Source organism: Tripterygium wilfordii, chromosome 3 (assembly GCF_013401445.1).
Source record: "Tripterygium wilfordii isolate XIE 37 chromosome 3, ASM1340144v1, whole genome shotgun sequence".
In the NCBI taxonomy this organism is placed as follows: Eukaryota; Viridiplantae; Streptophyta; class Magnoliopsida; order Celastrales; family Celastraceae; genus Tripterygium; species Tripterygium wilfordii.
In genome coordinates this window covers 7245052-7270221 of record NC_052234.1, presented here as the reverse complement: position 1 = coordinate 7270221, position 25170 = coordinate 7245052, and the positions used below count along the sequence as shown (strand labels likewise).

Below are 25170 nucleotides of genomic sequence, written 5' to 3'. Positions count from 1 at the left end.
TTACAGACGTGGCGCGTGCGCAGTATACTGTAATAAGCTGCGACCGCACACACCACATAACAACCCACGTCACAACTCGCACTCCGGATTTTCAACCCCAACGTCCATAACGGTTCGCGTGAACACTCTCCGTTCTGTAGTCTAAGAAACACTCCCCATCTCTCTTTCCTCGAAACAGGATCCAAACTTCAAGACTCTGCTACTTTAGTTTAAACATGGAGACAACGAAGGCTAGATCCAGTAGGACGAAACGCAAAATAGAACCTGTACCGTACGTCAAGAGGAAGCAACGATCCAAGCTTCCTCGCAGAGTTCGCTCTCGTTTCTCTCCGGTTCTGCGCTCTTCCTTGAATGCCATTGATTCTAGCAAGATAAAATGCTTCTCCGTCATTTCGGTGGATTCCACTTCCTGCTCGTACTTTGGCGGCGAAGTTTCGTGCGATTCGAACTCGGTTTCAGGCCAAAAGTTAAAAGAAATCAGAGGAAATGAGAAGGTTGAATATGCACCGTTCCGGAGAATCACGAGATCGTATCTGAAGAATAAGGAGATTGAGAGGAGAGGAGCTGAAGTGGAATTGAGTGAATCGTCTGTTGTGGAGTCCAATTGTGAAGTTAACTGTGCAGTTTTTGGAGAGCATAGTTCGAAGTTTGAGGCCAGAAATGGAAATTTGAAGAGCACTGAAGTAAGCGAACGTTCAAATGCTGTTACGCAATCAGAGATTTCCTGTGTCTTGCAAGTTTCTGGCGCCTTTAGAGATACATTGTCGGAGATTAAGAAAGACAATGATTCCTCGAGCCACAAAACGGTGGAGCGGAGGCCACAGAGCTACGGATCGGAATATGACCTTGCCTGTGCGGAGCTTTTATCGCAAGAATACAGCTCCAAAAGTACTTCGAGCTACGTATCGGTGTTTTCCGAGCTTCAATCAGATGTTTTCCCGGAAAATTCAGATTTCGATTTCTCCGATTACAGTCCCTCAATTTTCCTCGACTCCGGTAGCGAATTTTCTGTCAGCGATTCAGCTCCTTCGATTACTTACAATCTCTTCATTGAGTACAGTAAACAATTCACGCGATCAATCACTCCTCTGGACACCAAAAAATCAACCGCTCCTCTTGATCAATCCACGGTAAGTTTTTTTATATTTTCTATTCAAACTTCTTTGTCATTTTCTTGCTGTTTCTAGGCAACCAAACAGACCTGTATGCATAATCCATTAACGATTTTATATGTTACTGATTCAGTTATTTTGACTTGTTTAATGTGTTCTGGTAGTACGGAAAGTTCGAAGACGAGGGAGACGAAGAGAGCTACAAATTTTTATGGGGAAGAGAGAGAAGGCAGGTGTTTTTACACGACTACACTGACGAGTACCGCTCCTCGACGGAATACGGGGATCTCATCCTACAGCAACGGGCACAGATGATCCATTGGATCGTTGAGGTTAGCCTTGCCTGCCACGTTTCTTTTCAAGTTGCTATGTGACAAATGATGCACACGTTTTGAGTTGAGAAGAAGAGGATGACGAATGTACGCATGGTGGTTCATTTTTCAAAACTAAATAGTTACTGTGGTCAAACTTCCTCTTCATTGACGTGTTCGGACCAGCATTCTGCTGACCAATCATTGCTTCACACGTCAGGACGGTTGTGACACGTAAACTGTTAGATCAGATGTAATTCATGTTCATCTGGTGCCATGGTCCAACCAGGCATAGCTGTTCTCGAATGTGGATGTGTTCCTCTCCTTTAGTGGAACTCGCTTTGCTTCGCCTCAATTGGCCAACAATTTCTTTATTTTTAGGGTTTTGTTTCTACTCTAATTTTCCCCAACTCAACTATTCGACGAATTTGGTAGTCGCGTGAGGTTTTTCATAGCGAATAGCGAGTTAGAGCCGAGCATTTCCTTCCTAACAGAAACAAAAAAATCGGAGAGCATAGCACCATATCCCCAATGGCATCTAGAATTGGTTATGCTTGAATCTTGATCTGCAAGTCAACTAGCTCACGAGTTTACTGTAATGAGGGGAAAACCCGGAAAAGTTGGTTTGCACCAATAAGAAGGCGAGTATTTGATAACTGGGTTAAAGGGTAAACTCTATAGTCACGGTGATTAGTAATTTGACCTGGCATTTATTACGGTTTTGGTGCCGATGCAACAACCCGGTTCTACATGGCATATGATGCAACTCTTTCGGACCTTCCAAGCGTGCATACCATTTGGGCTCTTAACATCTTACAACATTGTGCATTTGCTTGTGTGATATTTAATATTATCCTTGGCTAATTTGCATATGTTTTTGGATTAAGCAGCAATCTACAGCGAAGGAGTATCAGCCGGAGACGATGTTCCTTGGAGTTAGCCTACTTGACCGGTTCCTAAGTAAAGGGTTTTTCAGAAACAAGAGGAGCCTTCAGGTAGTTGGAATAGCTTGTCTAACACTGGCCGCCAGAATTGAGGAGAATCAACCCCACAACAGGTACTAATCGATCTTCTTATTATCATCCGTACTAGTGTTATTAAACTCATATGACAGATTCCAATGACTGATTACAACAGTGAGAATTATGAGCAATGGAAAGTTATTCTCAACTAATATGGTTTGCATTCTCCTAGTTTTTGGCTTTGTAAATCCCATTTTTTATTGCCTGGGCATTTAATTTTGATGTACTCACTTAGTTTCTTCTCCGTTCTTGATTCTGTTTATATTATTGATCTGTATCTTAGTCTCTACCTTCTTCTGGACCACTTTTAATGAACATTCCTTTATTATATACCACAGTGCACGTTCCTTATTAATGCCTGTCAGTTGTCATTATATAGCAAAGTCTACAGTTCATTGCTCAGATCAATCTGGCAAATTGAAATCCCAAAGGGGTTTATTTGAACAAAAAGTCAATTAATTGAACTCCTAAGTCCTAACCGATTATTTTACACCAACTTAATCAATAATATGGCAATACAAAAGAATGGTATCTGTTTTTCATTTGCAGTTCTAAAATATCAGAGTGATTGAGGTGCTTTTGCCTTCGTGATTTATCAAGACACTTGCGATCCTGTTACATGGCTGGGCGGGGTCAAGCTTGAAAGAAATGGACGTACGTAGGCTGCCACAAAGAATAGAATTTAGAATGTATGCACCCCTACAATTCTACCACTGAGTCATTATTCGCCTGTAAAATGCCGCTGTCTCCTTTCCAAAATTTTTTATCTTGTGGCAACAATTCCCTCTCTCCTTACTCTCTAGTTAGTGAGCGCAGGCTTAACCAAATAAGCTGTTTGAATCTTAATAAGCTATTTGTAACTCAATTGCTTTCAAAAATAATATATTTATCTAGATGGATTGAAATTACAGTGACGGAAATCCTGCCATGTGCAGTGTTCGGCAAAAGAATTTCTATATAGAAAGGACTGTATACAGTAGATCTGAAGTTGTTGCAATGGAGTGGCTTGTGCAGGAGGTCCTCAGCTTCCAGTGTTTCTTGCCTACCATTTATAACTTCCTCTGGTAAAACATGCTCCTCTTCTTATATTTTCAGTACATGTTAGATGCAAGACTCAAATTGGACATAACCGACTTTTTATTCAGTCCTCTTCTAATCCAAAAGGCTGTTATACTTGAAGTAATTTCGTACAATCTTCAATTCAATTATTAATTCCTGCACCCAATCGGGTGATGAAAACATATCTTAGGTTCTATCTGAAAGCTGCTAGAGCTGATGCAGAGGTGGAGAAGAGGGCAAAGTATCTGGCAGTTCTTGCACTTCCAGACCATGAGCAGCTAAACTACTGGCCTTCCACAATTGCAGCTGCGCTTACCATTCTTGCTTCCTTAGAAAGCAACCATGATGCATCCAGCGAAAGAGTCATTGAGGTACACAATATTTATCCACCCCTATTTAACTTGTTCTTTGTTGCTTCAAGCTACTTGGAATAGAGCCTTTTTGGTAGTTATTGATCAGCTGAGAAGTCCTTGCTGATGGATTGTGTTTGAGAAAGCATTTCAATTTTTCAATACCCAGTCAAGTTTCTCCGGTTGAAAATTTATCCTTGAAAAGTGAAGTTATCATCTTTAGTGATCATTATTTTTAACCTGATCCTCTTTGAGTAAAAAATCCCTGTAATGCCTTCATATTTAATACTATTTATGGATGCAACCATATGCGGTTTTAATTCTGATGAGATAATCTAATTAATTTGCAGATTCATCTTAGAACAAAAGATAACGATTTACCTGACTGCATGAAGGTATAGAACACAAACCACATTATAAAATCAATTTTCAAATGTTCAAGCAGCTGCTTCCCAACGGAAGGGAAAGGCACCTTTAAAACCTTTGATCTGCTTCATGATTAGCATTGTTTATGTATTTTTGAAGTTCACCTTCTACCTTTAACAGAGCCTGGAGTGGCTGGTTCAATATGTATGCTAGCATACTAGCAGCAAAGGAGCACCAAATCAGATATTTTCGTGTCACTCATCACAACACAGTTGAAGCATAGAAGGAGATCCTAGTAAAATTAAACTTGTACCAGGTAACACAGACATGATTCTTTTCCCAACTTGATGACATAGCAATCTTTTCAACTTGAAGACATAATACTACTGTCACTAAGGAAATCTTTTGAATACTTTTCCAGTATCTAGAATATTGGATCGATGTAATCAGATTGATTTTTGCTACTATACAATCAATTACAGGACCATTCAAGCAGTTAGAAGTTTCTTTCAAATATTTTCTTTCAGATGCCTAGTTATATCGTAAAATGGCGTGTCTTGCTTTAGATTCAGACCTGCATTGACAAGGTTTGCATTTCAATAAATGGAATTGATTGTCGAATATTCGAAGTGATCCATGAATGTCAATGTCAATATGGTCTTTAAACGAGTGTATATATATGAACAATTAAACTTAGAGCATGTCCAACCGTGTAGCCCATAATTTCCACTAATTTAACCAAAAACCTATTTTAATGGGTACATTACTCTAATCATATACCAAAAGCCTATTTTAATGGGTACATACTCTAATCACAGCCACCTTTGGAAAATAGCTAGATCCGACCAATACGGCCAACTCCGATGACCATCAACACAACCAATCAACTCCACGGACTTAGGCGCATCACCTTTGAGGTTTTATTGCTTTTTCGAACTATTTTTTTTCATCTGAAATCATATTTGAATCTACAGATATTATATCTGTTTCGTATATGATATTATATCTATTTTGTATCTGTTAATATTATATATGTTTTTTATCTGTAAATATTCTTCTAAAATAAAATCTAAATATGTAAATATTATATCTGTTTTAGATCTGTTCTGATATGTTATCAATTTTGGTTGTTTTGGAACTTCAAACAAATAACATTTCATTAAGGATAAATAATATTTTAACAAGACAAATAACATTTAGTAAGACATATAACATTATGACGGATATCAAATTAATCAAAACAGATAACATATCACCTACAGTCTGCATATCTCACATCAGAACCAAAAAATCACGAAAGTCATCACAGAAAATGTCGAAAATAATGATGTGATGACATATTGCAGATTGAAGGAGAACAACAAGATTTACAAGCCTCATGGTGAGTATGAGTAGATCTAGTTCGAATACAAAAAAAATGGGGATGAAAAATCATTGAAAATGCCATAGAATTGTCGAATAAGCTATGGGGGCGAGGGCGAAGATTCCGATGGAGGTCAAAGATGAATCATGGCTTGTGCCATGTTTAAGGATTAAGATGAGGGTATTTTAGATAATAAAATAATATATTTTAACTTATTGTTCTTTATGGAATAGTATTTTAAACTTTATGAAATAAAACTTTTAAGAGTGTACTTGTTGGAATAACACTTTTAAGAGATGGACTTGTCACCAATTTTCCCTTTTAATAAACAATCTTGATTTCTGTTCCGACATTTACATTTACTTTAATAATTCATTTACGTTTAAAGTATGGTAAGTATCAGGGAAGCCCTTGAACTTACGAAAAAGGGTCTATTGAGCCTTTCAGTTTTTTTTGGAGCCAAATCAACCCCTAAACTTCCAACAATAGGTCATGTTTACCTTTCCAGCAATATTCTGTTAAAACTGTCATGACTTGGTTGTTAAGTAATGATGTGTATTCTTAAAAATTTCAATGATATTCCACGTGGCATACACGTGGAATGTGCCAATCATATGATGACACGTGTGATCCGACACTTTAGGCATTTACAAAGGGGCTCAACGTATAAATCATAAACAGAAACCCTAAATCGAATACCTAACGTGTAAACCCAATTCGTTGTAAACCTAAATCGATACAGAAACCCTAGATTGAATTCGTACCCAAAATCGGAAACCCAAATCGAAACAGAAACCCATATCAAAACCTCAAAATGAACCCCCAAAAACAACATCCAAATCAAACCCCAAAATCAATGTGATTACACTAAACCCTAAAGGAATCATACCTTACTCAGTGTTGAATCTAGGCCTTTACACTGATTCGCGTGTTTATGACCTAATACTTTCTCACGATGTTGAAAAAAGGGTTGCAAGACTGCGTTGAACTCTAACTTATATGAATTTTATCATTGTTTTTAATTTTGTTTTATTACTTTCCATGTCAATAATTACACATATTTTTCATTTTTAACAAATGAAATACATGTCAGATAAAAGATTCCACATAAGATAGTTTTAACGGAATATTGCTAGAAGGGTAAACGTGACCCATTGTTGGAAGTTGAGGGGCTGATTTTTGGCTGGGAAAAAAGCTGAGGGGCTCAATTGACCACCTTTTTCATAAGTTCAAGGGAAAAAAGCTGTGTGTGTTTTTTGCATGATGTGTGTTGACACTGTGTCTACCACAGAATGTCCCACATCGGTGGTGTATGTCCCATATATGTAGTTGATAAGCTCAGTTACTAACACAGGTTTTTGCCCTTCGGGGTGCTGTGTTGGTGTCTGTGTCTTATTGCTATGTGTGTGGTTTTCAAAAAAAAACATACCTATCTATGATTTGCACGTGGTGTCTAAGTGTATATATGTTGAAATGAATTATTAGTAAACATAAATATACTTTTGATAATTAAAATTCAAAATTACATTAATTGCAAGTGCAGTGAATTATGTAATAAAAAATTCATCATAAGAAATTATGATGATAACTAAATGTCCAATATGTCGCACAATCATATCTATACCTATGTCATTGTATCATAATGGGTGACATTGGATGATTTGGAACCATGGACACTTAGTTCCACATAATGCATGTTTGAATGACAACAACAATTATTGCTGAAAACATTAATTTTTCCATGGAGAATTTTTCACTTTTTTGGTGAATAATTGACACAAAATTTCAAATGATGTTATGTTAAATGTGTATACAATTGATTTAAATTATTGAATAGACAATGCCTAAATACATAAAGATGTACGCCTAAATGCGTAAAAAGTAATAATTAATTAGGAAAATAGAGACAAAGTAGCAAATGTGAGGAGCCGACAAAAGACAGGCATGATTGGCCTGTCGTCCAACTATCCAGTAATTGAAACGAAAATCGTGATTAGAGAATTTGCATCTAAAGTACTTCTCACCATCCACTTTACAATTAACAACATGTTGTTGCCTAGTAATTATCGTTTGTATTAGGATTTTTATTCCGAAATAGATTGAAAAAAATGAATGAGAATGCAATATTATGAGATATTTTGGTTATTACATTATTCATATGTAGTGTAATACACAAATGATGTTTCCAGTGTTGTTATATTGTGAAAGTTCTTTGATATTTAATTTTTACAATGCTCTATTTGAAGATGAACAATTATAAAATTTTGTCATTGTGAAGTCCATTTGCTTATTACATTGTCCATGACTAATAGTGTAATTAGTTTATGTTTTGTCAAACATAGCGTTTCTGAAAAATTGTAAAAGAAAAAAGAATTAGATTAGGAGAGAAAAACGGGAAACCCATTTCCAGTTTTTTTTTTTTTTTTATCTTCTCTTAGAATAAAAGTACTTATTATTCTTCCAAATAAGACCATGTAAGACCATGGTTGCACTTCACGTGCCGTACTGTACTTATTATTATTCTAAATAAAACCTAAAAGGTTGTGTATTATCGTTCATAGTGAAAAACAAAAAAGATAGCAGTAGTGACAGTGTCTATGAGCAGGCTAGATAGCTAGATAGCTAGTCCAACTTGGGTGATTTAACATTAAAAGATGGCAACCATATGGCATTTGAATAGTATACCATAAACAAATGACAACTAGCTAGTAGTGCCTTAATAGGTCAGTTCACAACAATAAAAGCTACTTTGAAGAAAAACAAAAATATTATCCAATATCGATTCAAAACAGGCCAATTTTGAGAATTACGGGTTTTGTCTCAGTGGATGCGTTGAATCTGATTTGGTTGGAATTTGAATGGTCTAAAGTTGTTGGAGAAGACATCTACTCTTGCAGATGTAAACTTCGTACGAGTAATGAACTGCCATGTGCACACAAGCTTGCAATATATACCAATGAAGATCGTCTTTTACCACTTGCTTGCATTGATAAGTTAGAAGCTGATGGAAATTGTGGCTTTCATGCTATTATTGGGTTACTTGGTTTTGGCGAGGATGCATGGATCAACATCCGACAAAACTTAATTGAGGAGTTGAGGAAATTTTGGGTAGAGTATGTTGATCTAATTGGTGGTTATGATCAAACATGTTCCATTTACAACTCACTGAATTTCTGGGAATCCGATAGACCATCACCACTTCAGAACTAGATGACAATACCAAACATGGGTTACTTGATTGCTTTAAGGTACAATGTCATATTACATCTCCTTAGTTCTGAACAGTGCTTGACATTTTTGCCACTGCGATCAATGCCTCCACCGCCGCATGAACATGTTGCTATCACTATTGGGTTCGTTAATAATAATCACTTTGTCCAGATTGCCTTGACAGAGGGTTACCCGATGTCTCACATTATGATTTAATGGTTTAGATACAGGTATGATTGCGCAGTTGTATGGGTTACACCGTATACGGAACAACTTGCAGCATACATTCAATGTAGATGTTCTATATTCCCTTCTGAAACCATTGTATTATAATTTACATAATTGTAAGAGTGATGGGAAATTACATTGAATATCTAAGCCATCACATGAATCATATATTTTTTAGAAATTAAGACAAAAACGTCCCTCCATCTCTTATTTTGTAACATCAATAACCATTTTATTATTGAAATTAAAAAGATAAAAAAAATTCATTTTTTTTTAATTTCAAACAAAAAAGGACAAAAAGAAATGATCCCTAAAACGTACCCCTCTCTCTTATTTTGTCACATCAATAAGAGAGGGGGGACGTTTTAGGGACTATCATTTTTTTTGTTTGAAATTCAAAAAAAAATTAGGACATTTTTGCATAAACTCACGTCATAAGAGATAAAAATCTTAAACTTCATATGATAATGCATGCTTTAAAAAATGTTTGAATAAATCATAACCAATCTTGAAAAGCACATCAAACAGTCAGGCAGTGTCAAAATATTCAATGCTCATCTAAATGCCAAAAAATCGAGAAAAGACATGTCTAGTACTGGATTCTTTTTGAATTTCACACAAAAAGGACAAACAAAGATAGTCATTTCATAGAGTAGGAGAGTAGGGGGTCAAATAAATAAAATTGTGGGTGAGAATATTCCCGCCGCTTGAATAATTTATGGGACATGTCACCTCAGTTATGTATGATTATGGATAAAATATCTATGAACATATAGCATTTTCATAAAACTATAGCTCATTGGGTTGCTAGTTATGAAAAATGGCAGCTATGCATGTATCCACCAAAGAAATAATATTCATTTCCATGGAACTATTGCTTTGGCAATAGACCAATAATATGACCCCCACTTCAGCCACCACATGAAGAAGACAAATTTTTAGAAGAGTTGGAGCTAAAGTACCAACTATTGATGATATTTAGAGCAAAATAAACAATTCCCATATCAAATAAAATGCCCAAGAAAAACATATTCATCATAGTTTATTTGAGATCAATTTTCGTCACTGCTCCCAATACCAACTCCAAGTTTGAATGAAAAAATGGACAACTTAAATAAAAACAATCCAAAGTGATATTATCCCATAACTATCATATATTTCCAAGCTTACTTTCAGATGAATCAACAGTAACCATTGGAGGCTGCTCCGCTGGACGCTCATCTAAATGGATACCAGCAAAGTCATTAACAACCTGTTTCCTTTCTATGTAAAGAATCTCCTTTTTATCTTCCTCTGCCTTTCCAACTTTCTCTCGTGTCATTGCACTCACTTCCTCAGCTGCCTTTGCGACTCTACTAAATGCAGCTGTGTTTGTGACGGCTTTAAATACACTTGAAACCCTTGAAGCTCCTGTTAATACATAACGATTGTTCATAATAGCAGATCCTGTACTGCTTGCCTTTTGCTCAGCAACCGCAAGGGCTGATTTGGTCTTTTCAGACACTTGGAATCGCTCATCCACCTCTCTTACCTTTTCATTGAAAATGGCTGTCCCAATGCTTAGCTTTTCGCTCAGACCCATCTTACGGTCAATGGAAGCAACCGTGGCAAAGGCATTATATGTCAAGTGATGATGTTCATCAAAGTTTTTTGCATTGTTGATGGCATCTTTACCCAAAACGAAGCCCTTGGCAATCATGGTACTAACCACATCTTCAGCTTTCCTAATGGCAGAACCAGTTTCAGGTTGCTTCTGGTCCTTCAAGGAGGAAATGAAACGAAGAAAACAAAAACATTAAGAAACATTTTCCCATTATATTTTCGATGCTAGAATTGTAAAGAGCACCTAAAGAAAGAGTATCCGACCATCCAACCCTATCCAGTGGTCCACTTTCTTCACTTGAAACTTAAAGAAAAAGGCTTTTTCAAAAATGTAAACCCTGTGAAAAGTTCAACTTCAAACTTTTTAATGAATGATGAGAACATCTAATCTAGTTTTTGATGGAAGTTAAAACATCTAGTTTCATATCATCTTTGGTTTAGAATGCCGCATATCGGCTTACATCCTCTAAATCTGAAATTATTTGTGGCAAATTGACACACATACTATCTGCAATGCACCTTGACATGAGCATGTCTAACATTGCAATAAGTATATGTTACCATTGGACAGAGGATGCAGTGTCATAAAGCTCAAAATTACCAAATTTGAAGTAATTGCTTCGGGAGGCAGCTGGTAATCCCCAGCAAGTGTAATAGTAAGCAAATGATCACCTACGGTGGCTCCCTGAATAAACAAATAAATAAGTTAATCAATATTCTCAATGCCCTTCATGATCACTAAGACATGAACACCGAATAGATGGAATGTCCACAAACACATGGAGTAAACAAGGAAATAGAATATGATAAATATAAAATACAAGCAATGCATGCATAAATTTATCCAAATAAAAAGGAATGCATACATATATTTGCAATAAGCAAGGGCAAATCTTGGATTTTCGCACCCATCAACCCTCATAGACCATCCTTTGAGGCCTTTCAAACCTTTTTTAACTCTTTCCAGTATATGCCTAATTGCCTATACGGTAAGTTTCTTTGTCAAAAAATTTTCAGAATTTAAAACTCTACGAGATATATGGTAAGTTTATTTGTGATAAAAGGGAATATAGTATGAGTAATTGAAAAAATAGGATGAAACATAATGCTATCGTTTTATTTCAATACATCTAATGATTACTCATCTAGCAAGGATAAATCTAACGATACCATTACCAATTCCTATTTAGAGCTGCCTTGACATTACTGTATGCCAAAAAAGTGCTTCTTACGTCCATGAGAATCAGACAAAGACATTATTCAGACAAAGAAATCAGGGGCATGAATGCTTCTAAACCTGACCTATTGAACCAATTCCTGTTCAGATGAGGCTTTGAGGAGCCCTTAATGCAAAAGCAAAGCTACTCTTATATGTACCAGACTACCTAAGGCCCATTTCCCAAAGCAAAAGGTTTACTACTACTTGTACTGCACCCTACTACTGCCATAGGAAATATCTTACAGGCAGCATAAGGATTGCTGCGCTTTCCCTATGTCTGTGTAGCAAAAGGCAAATGACTGAAGCATTACTCAATTCGTATGCACATGCTTGATACCATAACCCCTTGACATTTGCATATTTTACTATGTAAGCAGTTTTCTTCATCATATTCGTCATGATGAAGTATTTAAATTAATATAGATGAATTCACTGTGTTCTCAAAGATTTTATCCATGAAGCTTCAGCAGCGCCTGATATTTGAGCATAAATAACTTCGAAATTGAAAAACTACCAACTCTAAACTTTTTGACAGGAAATGAAACAGATCAACCATTATATAACATGAACATACTGAAAGAAGAATTGCTGTATCTGCCCCTCGTGAATCCCTGAAGGTAACGTAGGCAAGCTGACTGGTTTCACTTTCCCTGAAAAAGTACTACTAAGACTTCTGACTTCTGGGAACTTCTTCCTAATTAAATTAAAAAGCAAATAAACCAGAGCTCTTACTTTCTCATTTCAATATAGTGAATATCACCAGATATCGAAAGTAAATCTCTGATATCCATCTCAGAAGCAGCTAATGAAAGATTGCTAACCTTTACTGTTATTATCTGCAATGAGTGAATGAACATATTAGAGCATATATTGTCACCAAGGAAAATTGCATTAGGAGCATACTCTTAAAATATACTTTACATTACGTAAAATTCGTAACATTCAGAATAACAGTGAAAAACTCTAAATGGGCAATTGAAAAGGCTGTAAGACATGAATTTCTACCTGTGCTCTTACATATTTTTTTTTTCTTTTCTTAATATCTTTTCCTGAGGTGATCATCTTCTTCAACAAGTTTATATTAAGATAAAATAAATCACTGCTTTAATGCTGTGATTTCAAAATGTTATAGGAGTATATGATTGATTGTTTTGTTAGTCCGAAGGAAAAAATATTGATGGTACAAAAGAAGCTATTTCGGTCTTCTCCACACCCTCCAAGAGAAGGCAAAAAAAAAAAGAAAGAGGACATTTAATTTATCCGCATTACTGCACTGAAGTAAAAAAATTTCTTTCATTACACTCATCATCTTGTTTTAGTGAAACTTGTATTGTTGCCTAAGTGAACTCTGTACTTGCCTTTTCTCATCTTCAATAATTTCTTTAGTCATCAGAAAAAAAAAAAAGGAAAAATGAAAAAAGGTGCAATGGCAGAAGGTTGCCTTTAGGAGACGACAGAAAAGCATTTTTATTGTCAGTAAAACCAACAAAACTATTTTTAACAAGTTTGTTTTCTCACATCTGAAACATGGATTGTCCAGTTCGGTGTAGCAGTTGACTGGGGAAGAGCTTCATTACTCTGATCAATGTGGTTCACTGGATCCTGCAAACATAAACAAATGGCCCTCAAGTCAACCTAAATGTTAACATATCAACTAACTCTCACACAAAAAATAACTGGATATATTTGCAAATAAATATGCTGTAATAGCACTGACAGGATAGAGAAAACATTAAATCAAGTATTCGTGGGAAGAAAAAAGGAGAATCAGCAATCTTTGCTTAAGACGATATGATGGAGAAGCATCTTAATTCAAGCAACTAAAATGATGCTAAACAGTATATGCTCAAATACGTCAATCAAAAATGTAATACCAGACGGAAGTTCTGTTCAACAACCAATTTGGAAATAGTCTATAATTCATATTTTATTTCCATACATGAGCAGGCAGTGAAGACAGAACATTTTTGGAAATTTTCACACATCCCTAACTTCTTAAAGGGATGTTCATAAATCATAAACAAAAAGACTAGTGTCTTCCAGCCTAAAACTTTTCCTGGTCTCCACCTGCACTAATTGTCGCGTGAAGCTCCAAGCAGTTCAAGGCTTCGAGCAATAGGTTCCCATGGTAGCAGAATAGAGACGAATAGCAGGTTAATGCCTAGGCCACTGTCAACTAATACCACATGGCTGATAAGATACCTGATCATTTTCTGAATGCAGCTCTACAAACAATGCACAATGAAACTACACTAATGGCAATTGACAACGTTAAAATCATGAATTCATGACATTCCACCTTCTACATATCAGTTTTTTGCTTTCAGTATTTTCTACTTGACACCAATTAATAGAAATTTCCTGTCATAAGAGACTTGAAGACCCTTCATATATATATATGGCTAGGCCACAAATTGAAAAGGCCGCCTTCTGAAGTCTGAACAAGGAAGAGAAAAAAGTAGGAATTAGGTACCAGAGTTCCAGTTTAAATTCAAGGCTCCAAATGCGATGAAGTAGTTAATTACCCGAGAGTCCTAAGCCCAACTGTGTGAAACACCCACTCATCCTAAAAGCTTACGCTGTTAGGAAGGGTTAATCTTTGTTAAGCGTAATAGTTTACATGATAAAGATTTTCCTTTCCTAATAGCTTATACCTCTTAAACTAAAAGCTTAAACTATTAGGACGGGTGAATCTTTGTTAAGCATAATAGTTTACATGATAAAGATTCACCTTTCCTAATCGATTATAGAACTCATCCCAGAAGCTTGAATTCTTGTTAGAATAATGGTTTAAATAATACAGAATTGCAATTAGGCAGACTGGGTGAAACACTACTCATCCTAAAAGCTTAAACTACTAGGGAGGGTGAGTCTTTACTATTTAACTCAACATGTGGCCTCTACAAGTCAAAAGTTCAATTTCTGAAAACAGTCTTTCCATATATTATGTGGGGTAAGGATTGCGTACATCTTGCATGTTTCAATCCCGTCCAATGTGAGAGTCTTGTACATGGAAGTTGTTTACTTTTTTACCATTGATCCGATAGACTGAACTTGGTAACCACAAATTACTTACTAATTTAATCAACCTTGACATTCATATCCCTCACTCCACATATATTCCAAGAAGAAGTTGTCACAGAAATTGGAAGGAAATCAATCAAACGTGAGATCATCTGCATCTACACTGTTTGCATCAAACATGCTCTCAAATCAATGAAGCGAAATCAATGAAATGCATTTATAATTTTTTTTTTTCAAGAACCTAAATCATTTGCCATATAATAATTAACCTAAACTCATCACCACAACCTAACTGCTAAATGCTAATTCAACAAAATTACGTAAATACTAACCGACATTACTTCAAGATCGCGTAAAAATTCCAAATTTGATGAACGAGCGGCAAGCCAAAATGCCAAAAGATTCAGATTTAGAAAGAGAGAGAAACAACAGTACTGGAAGGTGAAATGGGTTGCGTTGGAAGTTCGCGCGCTAATAGTGGCACTATATTGATTTCCATAATTCCATCCGAGACTCACGTGGCGTGCCCCATCAAGGTTTTCTTGACCCGCGACCCGACCCAGACCCAAGACCATACGCTAATTATTATTATTTTCGCCTGACAGCCATTAAGGTGCTAACTGCTAACGACTTTTTTTCTTGTAATTTTCATTTAGGTATATTATATAGGATCAAAAATAATGATTTAAGAACTCACCAGTGGATAGATGGCCCCTTGGGTTGGTCTGATTGATTGGCTAATTGCATGGTAGTCATGCATTTTCATAAACACGGAATTGATTCATTGGTTAATTGCATGGTAATCGTCATTATCTTTGACATCTAAGGCCACCTCCAGCAGTTATTGTAAATTGATATATACTACGAATTTAGATGACCATTTACAGTTTTTGACAAGAAACCATGCTCCAACAGATACTGAATGAAATACTGTAAAACTACATATACGAATAGTGAAACGGTTGATCACTGTTCAATACTGGATCTTATATTTTAATTAAAATATCTTCTTTTTTTTCTTTTCGTTTTCTATCATTTTCTGAACTTGCGAACTGGTACTATGTGCATGTGTATAACGTGGTCTTGGGTTGGGTTTTATCAATTATGGATTCCAAATTTGTCAATATAAATCCGAGAGAGATGATAGTGGGTTGTGTTTGATCAATTACGATATGAAACAATTTGTAAATTTGATTATGCAAATTCGGTTTATAATGGGCCGGGCATAAATAACATTAACAAACTTAAATATTAGACAACCATATATTAAATATTGAATAAGTTAATTGATAATTCATATTTAATTTTTGGAACATATAAATTTCAATTGATTTATGATTTATTAATATGTCAATTGATTTAAATGTAAAAGGAATTGAGGTTAAATAATAAAAATTGATGGTATAAATGAATATTTAAATGATTTAGAGTATCTGCTCTGAGTGGTGATAATGTTAAAGAAACTCTAAATCTGGGAAAAATGTCTGTAAATTTAGAGTTTTGTTTAGAATATCTATTGTGAATGGTCTAATAGTTCTTAGGTGTCATTTGATTCATAGAATCTAGCTTTCCAAGAATAAGAGTTTTTCTTTTGCTAATGATTCATATGTTTCGTTGGTGGAATCCTTAGAATCTAGGGTGTTGTTTGGTTCATGCAATCCAACCTTTCAAGAATAAGAATTTTTCTTTTGCCAATAATTCTTCGAATCCTTAAAATCAAGAATTTCAAGAAAAATTGGATTCCTCCCAAATGAGAGATTCTCTTTTCCTTCCAAAAAGAGAGGAATCCTTGGAATAATCACTCATTTTTAATTAAATACCTATAATGTCATTTTTAAAAACACATAATTTTGACAATATCCACAATTATATATTTTAAGTATGTCATTTCTATATTATTTCATTTCTCATTGATTAAATATTATCACATAAAAATAAAAATAAAAACAAATATTTTTATTTTTTTGTACAGTTTTTATTTTGAATATTCAAATTAAACAGTTATTTTTTAATTTAAATATCATACAATGTGAAATAATTATAATTTTTACTCTAACCAAATATGGTCAAGGAAATCAATGATATCAGGAAAATAGTATAATAGTATGATTCAAACATTGCCTAGGAATGAAGATTCTAGAAAATAACTTTCATGACATCCTATTTCTATTTCCATATCCAAATCCATGAACTAAATGAGTCATAGAATTTCAAGAAAAGCTAAATTCTCCAAAGGAGAAATTCTCCTTCCCTCCCAAAAAGAGAGGAATCTTCTTTAAGGATTGAGAAATGAGAATATTCACTTTTTTTAATAAGCATCCTCACTTATTGTTAATTAAATATTTATAATATCTTTTTCAAAAACACATAATTGATAATAATTTCACAATTGTATATTTTAAATTATTTTATTTCTCATTGATTAAATCCGACCACATGAGAATATAAATTTTTTTTTATAATTTTTTTTTATTTTACAGTAGAATCAAGCCAAAGTCAAAGCTATATTTTTTTGTTTTACGTCTCGTAACTCTTCCTTAGTCAGACTTTGACAGAATAGCAGAGAAAGTACAACTAGTAATAGCATAGAAAAGACGCCCTCCTATATGTTTGCCCGTGGTAATTGTGGACTCCCGAGAGAATCAATGACTACATCTTTAAGAATTAAAATCAACAAAAATTAGGAAACTAAATCACAATAATATATTTTAACGATGGATTTGTTTGACAGCTCTTTTCAAATAAATTTTTTTATACAATTTCACATTTTGAACATACTTTTATAAAAATTTGTATTTTCCAAAAATTGGGGGAAAAAAAGAGAAGAATTTGTGCTATTATAATTTCTTCTTGTTTGTAGATTATACCTTTTTTTTCTTAGAAGTGATAGGCCAAAGAAGGACAATGTTAAGAAGTAATTATAAAAGTTTGTATTTTCCGAAAATTGGGGGAAAAAAAAGAGAAGAATTTGTGGTATTGTAATTTCTTCTTGTTTGTACATTATAGCTTTTTTTTCTTAGAAGTGATAGGCCAAAGAAGGACAATGTTAAGAAGTAATTAATGTCTGAAATATTTTGAAAAGTTTAATATGTTAAGAAGCAAGTCTTGTGCAAATGGCGTCTCACTTCCAATTTATTTTCGCCTTTGTTATGAATTAATCGAGTCGATCGAACTTTCGACGGCGTCAAAATGCAAAAACTTGATTTAGATGTTATTATAAGATTGGTAATGAGCAAGATGTTGATGTTGTAATCTTATGCCATCTCGTGGTGCTGTTAGCTAGAGTTGTTCTAGTTTATGCTTGGTAGTGTTATTGTTATGTTTTAGAATCGTCCATGTATTTATTTCTAGTTTGTATTTGACTAGCTCTCCATAACATTTACAATAGGTCCCTCAATTTAATTTAAACTTTCTTTACAATAGGTCCATCCATTTCTTTTACCATAAGGTCCATTAGATTTTAAATTATATTTCAATAAGTATAAAAAGCTTTAGACATTATTTTATTGACTAAATTACCCCTCAATTATTTTATTGATTAAACATTCTTTACAAGACCATCAATTTCTCAGACAAATATACAGCTCGGGTAAAGGGCGGAACCTCTCCCAGAAGAATACACTCAATTGCACAGTTAACACCAATAGAGGACAAAGCATCGGTCATTTTGCTGTCATTTTTAAGAGTAAATTGAGTTTGACAGTTCTAGTTGGCCATTTGAGCCCAAATATCATCTAAAATAAAATCATAGGATGAAAGGGAGACTCTGATCCTGATATTGTCTTGGACTATCGCAAGGGCATCTCCTTCCAAAATAAATCTATAGAGACCAGCTCCATGTGCGATCCTAATGCCAAAGCTGAAACCAACAAGTTCCACTAGAGAAAGACCTCCTACAGAGGAAACCCGCATCATGCCAGCCACTTTAACTTGGCCACTATGGTCTCTAATGATTGCATCAACTTCACCAAACTCCTCCCCTAGCCTCCATGATCCATCTACGTTAACTTTTAGTCGCCCACAAGCGGGAGGCTGCCATTTAGCAGTTGCGATGAACCGGGTCATGTCAATAGTATTCAAAACCCTTGCAACTTTGTAATCAGAAGTCATCTTTGCAGAAGCCATCACAATGAAGTCTGAGGGGATGCGGGTGTCATCAGAAAGAAGCCTATTCCTTGTTAGCCAAATGTGATATAAAATCCCAAACAAACTTTCCATGGCCTCCATAGACAAAATCCTCATCATATGGAACAACCAAGACCGAATGCATCTATGAGGGTGTGAGTTTAGTTTCCTGGAAAGAGACCATTGCTTCTAGATGATAGTTAGACTTGGACAATTTTTGAAGTGATGAGTACATATTCGGCTCCATCCTACATAATAAACAAGAGGGATCAATGGTAATTCCCCTATGTAGGAGGTTGTCTTTTGAAAGAAGGTTATCGTGGCATAGACGCCAAGCAAAAAATTTGATTTTAAGGGCACCATCATTTTCCACAACTTTTTCCAAAGGCCAATAAAGAGATGAGACGAGGAATATGAGGTCCTTGTTTGGAGGACACCTTCATTGTCAGGAAAGAAGTGAGATCGTGCTAGCCTGTAGAAAGATCAAACACTAAATATCTTGTGCTTATTAGCGGCCCACATGGGAGAATCAGGATACCTGAGTCTATATAAGGGCATCTGAAGGATAACTTCCCTGTCAATGGGGGTTAAAAACAAGGTTATAAGGTCATTGTTCCACCATTTCAGCTATTAATCAATGAAGAAGTTAACCCTTAGTTCTGGATTCCTTTCCCCTGTTGGAGTCGTGATAGATCCATCGTTAGTAGTAGTTAGCCATTGGTCCTGCCACACCCAAATAGTTTCACCATTATCTACCCTCCATCGAAGGCTCTTCAATAACAACTCCTTAGTCGATATAATACTAGACCAGTGGCATGTAAATGATATGGATATATCATGTTTTTACTTGGTTTGACCTCCTGATTGATAATCATCTTTGTAGGTCTATTATTTCATATTAGAGGGCACCCAAGATGGGTCTAAACCCCTCCAATGAGGTTACAATTGCATATGATAGTTCTAAGGAACTTCCAAGGGGAGTTACAACCAAGGTTGTCAAAATCCCGATTTTGATCATAAGATCGTACGATCTTAGGTCAAGAATTCTATTCAAACCATAACAAACTCGCGAATATGACATAATCGTTCGATTTCACTTAACTATTTTATCGATGTTACCGATATTGGCTAAGTGGGCTTATTATTCCTTTATGAGCTATAAACAATGAGCTAATGGGCAAATGGGCTTATATTATGGATTTATGGATTATGGCCTTCTTATGAGCAAATGGGTCCAAATCCAATTAGGTAATTACAAATTTACAATATACAAAAGTCTAAATTTAGTAACTTGTAAGTCTGTAACCCAGGTCAATTGCAATTTACACATCGATTTGTCGATCTCTTGTTCTCCCTCGAGTCTTGCTGGCTGCTGCCGCTCCACATCCATATGGACCACACCTTCGGTCCCTCACCATCCATCCCAAATTTTATAACTTAGGTCAATTCTCAAGTGAATCGCGACCAGCAACCTGAAGTCTCTAACAATTTCTTTCATGATCCTGTACTGGAGCCCTGCTGAGTTACTTCCATCCCAACGAGTAAGAGCAACGCTTGATTTCAGCAAAATTATGTGAGTGTTTCTCTTTAATTGTTGATTTGTGTTGATGGTTTATGGTTTATAGTTCGTAGTTCCACAACCTTGTTCATGGTTTTGAAATTATGAATTTTTTATTTCTATTTCGTGGGCAACAACGCATGAATGGAATTTTAAATCTAGAGTGTAGTTGTGCAGGTGCTGGACCTGCTGGTGTTTGTGGGTTTGTCACAATCGCACACAAAACACAAAAATTTCTTATTTTCTTTTAACTATATTAACTTATCCGATTTAAGTAAATTAAAGGTTTGTTTAAATTTGCTAGTGTTTGTGGACATCAATGAAAGAAAAGAAAAGTTTGTTTCCATTAAAGGTTTTATACTTTTATTGTCCAGTTTATTGACAATGAGTAAGATTTTATAGATGGTTCAGTGGTGGTATAGTGGTACTAGTTTGTCAACTTGTTATTTTATCCCTGAAAAATAGAATCAGATGTTTATATTACATTATTACTAATATCCTTAAAATGCTTATCAGTTATCACGTTTAAGAGGGAATTTTGGTGTAGGGTAAATACTTTGTGTCTATGTCTCTTCTTACTTTTTTTTTACAGAATAATAAGTTTATAACTATGAGCAGCACTGCCAGTGTTCCTTTTGGTTCCAGAAATAGTGGAAGAAAATGCTTCAGGGAAAATAACATATGTAGGATGGGAGCATGGTATAGATGTAGAGAATAATGCAAAAGTAGTAAAGTGCAAGTATTGTGGAAATGTCTATATTGGTGGTGTGTTTAGATTCAAGAATCATTTGGTAGGGAATCATTCCAATGTGGAGGCATGTCTTCAAGTACCAGATGAAGTTAAACATAAATTTATCAATCTTGTGACAACTAGTGCTGAAGTATCACGAAGAAGGAAGAGGACATTTCATGATATAACAGATGATTTGGGTGATGAAAAGGAAGGTACAAGGTCAAAGAAACAAAAAGGAAAAGGCACTGTCAAGGGGTATTTTGAGAAATCTGCAAAACAAAGTACCATTAATCAAGCATTCAAAAAAGATCTGAGGAAAGAATGTTGCCAACAAATTGCTCGATTCTTCTATAATAGTGCTATTCCTTTTCATTGTGTGAAGAATCCAGAGTGTGCAAAAATGCTTAAGATGCTAGGGAGACATGGAATTGGATTGAAACCACCTTGTTATCATGAAATTCGGGAAAAGTGTCTAAAAGTAGAGGTTATAAGAACTATGAAAATTCTTGAGGAGTACAAAAGGGAGTGGAAAAACACTGGTTGCACAGTAATGTCAGATGGATGGACCGATAGAAAGAGGAGGTTAATATGCAACTTCTTGGTGAATAGTCCTGAAAGACTGTGTTCTTATCATCTGTAAATACTTAGATATTTCAAAGACCGCTGAAAAAGTATTTGAGATGCTAGATGAGGTTATTGAAAAAGTAGGGGAAGAAAATATTGTCTAAGTAGGAATTGACAATGCCACTAACTATAAGGCGACGGGTGAGAAATTGACGGAGAAAAGGAAGAGGCTTTATTGGACACCGTGTGCTGCTCATTGCATTGATTTAATGTTGGAGGATTTGGAGAAGAAAATTGAGGTGCATCGGGTGACCATTGCTAAAAGCCGAAAGATCACGATATTTATTTATGGAAGAACAATGGTTATAAGTTGGTTGAAAGAGTTCACTAAAGGGAGAGATTTGATTAGGCCTACAGCTACAAGATTTATAATTGCATACTTGACATTAGGATGCCTTAATGAGCATACAGGTGCCTTGACGAGCATGTCTTCTTCTAAAAAATGAAGATCTAGTAGGTTTGCTGGAACAAAACAGAGGAAAGCAATGGAAGCAATAATCTTGGAAAATCAATTTTGGAAAAATATCATTACTTGTCTCAAGGTTGCATATCCACTTGTAAAAGTGCTTCGAATGGTAGATTCAGATCAACCAACAATGGGATTTATTTATGGATAAATGGAGCAAGCAAAAGAAAAGATATGATCTAATTTCAACGATGTTCGAAAGAGGTAACTACTTTACTATAATCTATACATTTGTACTTTATAAAGAATGTATTTTATTTGTAATTATGCATTTTGCTTCATTTATATAGTTATGAACCTGTTTGGAGCGTTATTGACTTAAGGTGGGGAATCCAACTCCACAACCATTACATGATGCTACATATTACTTGAATCCTCAATTTCAATATTATCTCACTTTTAAAGCTGACGCAAACATTAAAATTGGACTATATAATTGCCTTCAAAGATTGGTACCTAATGCTACAGAGAGGGTGAAAATAGATTTGCAAATGGATACATTTAAGCATGCAAAGGGACTATTTGGTATTGAATCCGCCATATTATCAAGGGATAAAAAAGATCTTGGTAAGTATTTATATTTTCTTTATTTATACCATAATCTATAAGAAAAGAAACTTATTGTTTATATTTTACTTGCAATGCAGTTGATTGGTGGGATTCTTATGGTGATGAATGTCCTGAATTGAAAAGATTTGCTGTTAGAATCCTAAGCTTGACATGTAGCTTTTCAGGGTGTGAGCGTAATTGGAGTGCATATGAAATGGTAGTGTAGATTTTATTGTTATAAACATTTTGTTGCATTTCATTGTTTTCAAAGTTGTTAACTTTACAAAGTTTCTAGACTTATGCAGGTACACTCAAAACGAAGGAATCGTTTACACCAAAAGAAGATGAATGACTTGGTTTTTGTAATGTATAATTTGAAATTGAAAGAAAGGGAAGCAAAGAGCAATAAGGATAAAACTAAAATTTCTTACTTTGAAGATATTCCCTCAAATGATGAATGGATAACAGAGTAAGTGATTCTAATTCAACAAGATCCATTCCAAGAGGATCAAGTGCTTCCACAAAATAGAAGGTTGTTAGAAAATCTTGATAATAGAGCAATTGATGGAGATTCATGGACAGGTGATGAGAGTGAAGAGAAAATGATTGGTATGCATGCCAGATCATCCACATGTAAGTTTAACTACATTATTAGTTTTATAATGCAAACTTTATGGGTTTGAGAATAATGAACTAAAAAATGTGTTTGTTTCTTCTTTTTTAAATACTTCTCAATTTAGGTGGTGGTAATTTTGAGAATTCTGGAAGAGAAGACAATGAGATTGCATAAGCTAGTGTTCATGATCGTGGTGGTGGGAATGGGGAGCATGAGCATCCAGGTTGTACATATATCTCAGTCCATATATATGTTATAAATTGCATACAATGTGTTAGAATGAAATAAAATAAGGTATGTAAGTTTTTAATGAAATATGAAATTTAACAAACATTTTAAACCCGAAACTTTGAGGGTAGATATCATTTTGATGAAAATAAATCATTAGAATGATATGGATATATCATGTTTTTTATTAGGTTTAATCTCTTGATTGATAATCATCTTTGTAGATCTATTACTTTATATTAGAGGGCACCCAAGATAACTCTAAACCCCTCCAATGAAATTACAACTGCATATGACAATTATAGGGAAGTACTTTGTGTGCATACAAAGGTTAAAAACGAAAAAAAATAGACATTGAATCTCTTGCAAAAAGTTCTCATACAAAGATTGTACTTAATCTGTGAACACCAAGATACACTACATTTATGTGATGTATCTTTGATTAGCATGCATTTGATCTTGGAAAGCTGTCAAGTTTGGATTTTGTTCATATTTGATGCTGAGATCATCTTAGATTGAAACAAGCGTCATCATCTCATCCAAGTAGAGGCAATATGAGAAGTGAGAATATCGTTTTTGATGAGTCTTAATTGCAACCACTCGATGAGTTAATGAGAGAGAATATTGATTCTAGTGGGAGTAATGAAAATAATAATGAGTTATTGTTTGAACTATTACAAAAAAGAATGAAAAGTCATAAAACAATTGAGGATGAGCCAAGGAATGTAAAAGAAACTTGTTCATGCCCTACTAAGGATAAATGGATTCAAGGAATTGAGGAAGAGATAGAGTCTATGAAATATAACCAAGTTTGGGAATTGGTTTATTTATCAATAGGGCTCAAAGCTATTGAGACCAAGTGGGTTTTCAAAATCAAGCGAAAGGTCGATGACTCAATCGAAAGATATAAAGCTACCTTGTGGCAAAAAGGTATACTCAATAGGAAGGAATTGATTATGAGGAAACTTTTTCTCCTGTAATGAGAGTTACCACAATTTGCCAAATTCTAGCTATAGTGACAAGTTTGGATCTTGAATTACATCAAAGGAATGTAAAGACTACCTTCCTCAATGGAAAATTGGAAGAGGAAATCTATATGGAACAACCTATTGGTTTCATAATAGAAGACCAAGAAAACAAAGTGTATCGATTATTGAAATCGATAAATGGTCTTAAGCAGTTTTCTAGACAATAGTATATACATTTTCACAATGTAATAATATTATATGATTTCATCATGATTGACGAAGACCATTGTGTATATGTCAAGAGGTCCAAAGATAAGTTTGTCATCTTATTATTGTATGTCGATGATATATTAATAGGTAAGAATGATAAAGAGTTTGTCAATGTCATTAAAAGTTTATTGGCCTCCAATTTTGAAATGAAAGATATGGGTGAAGCT

At 34.9% G+C, this 25170-nt stretch overlaps 3 protein-coding genes and 1 pseudogene across 6 annotated transcripts; 2 read left to right on the top strand and 2 right to left on the bottom strand.

Moving 5' to 3' along the window:
* The first annotated feature begins 126 nt into the window (after nt 1-126).
* LOC119990192 (cyclin-SDS) lies at nt 127-4707 on the top strand. 3 transcript variants are annotated; one of them, XM_038836064.1, is made up of 7 exons: nt 127-1130; nt 1277-1444; nt 2314-2480; nt 3357-3509; nt 3695-3875; nt 4205-4249; nt 4401-4707. In XM_038836064.1, exons 1-7 carry the CDS (start codon nt 216-218, stop codon nt 4431-4433), a joined length of 1662 nt encoding a protein of 553 aa, XP_038691992.1. In that variant the 5' UTR covers nt 127-215; the 3' UTR covers nt 4434-4707. The 3 variants fall into 3 exon arrangements, with proteins under 3 accessions (XP_038691992.1, XP_038692008.1, XP_038691999.1); XM_038836071.1 differs by having other exon boundaries at nt 128-1130; nt 3381-3509; XM_038836080.1 differs by lacking the exon at nt 4205-4249.
* Nucleotides 4708-10000: 5293 nt separating this feature from the next.
* Nucleotides 10001-15339, bottom strand: LOC119995182 (binding partner of ACD11 1-like). Of its 2 annotated transcripts, none has more exons than XM_038841599.1 (6): nt 15199-15339; nt 13361-13444; nt 12575-12678; nt 12417-12492; nt 11225-11308; nt 10001-10780 (listed from the first exon to the last, which is right to left on the bottom strand). In XM_038841599.1, exons 1-6 carry the CDS (start codon nt 15202-15204, stop codon nt 10172-10174), a joined length of 963 nt encoding a protein of 320 aa, XP_038697527.1. In that variant the 5' UTR covers nt 15205-15339; the 3' UTR covers nt 10001-10171. The 2 variants fall into 2 exon arrangements, with proteins under 2 accessions (XP_038697527.1, XP_038697528.1); XM_038841600.1 differs by having other exon boundaries at nt 10001-10774.
* A 3232-nt stretch (nt 15340-18571) lies between these two features.
* LOC119995569 lies at nt 18572-19136 on the bottom strand. Its single transcript, XM_038842083.1, has 2 exons — nt 19078-19136; nt 18572-19034 (listed from the first exon to the last, which is right to left on the bottom strand). Exons 1-2 carry the CDS (start codon nt 19134-19136, stop codon nt 18572-18574), a joined length of 522 nt encoding a protein of 173 aa, XP_038698011.1.
* A 1171-nt stretch (nt 19137-20307) lies between these two features.
* On the top strand, nt 20308-23338 carry LOC119987001 (annotated as a pseudogene).
* The last annotated feature ends 1832 nt before the right edge of the window (nt 23339-25170 follow it).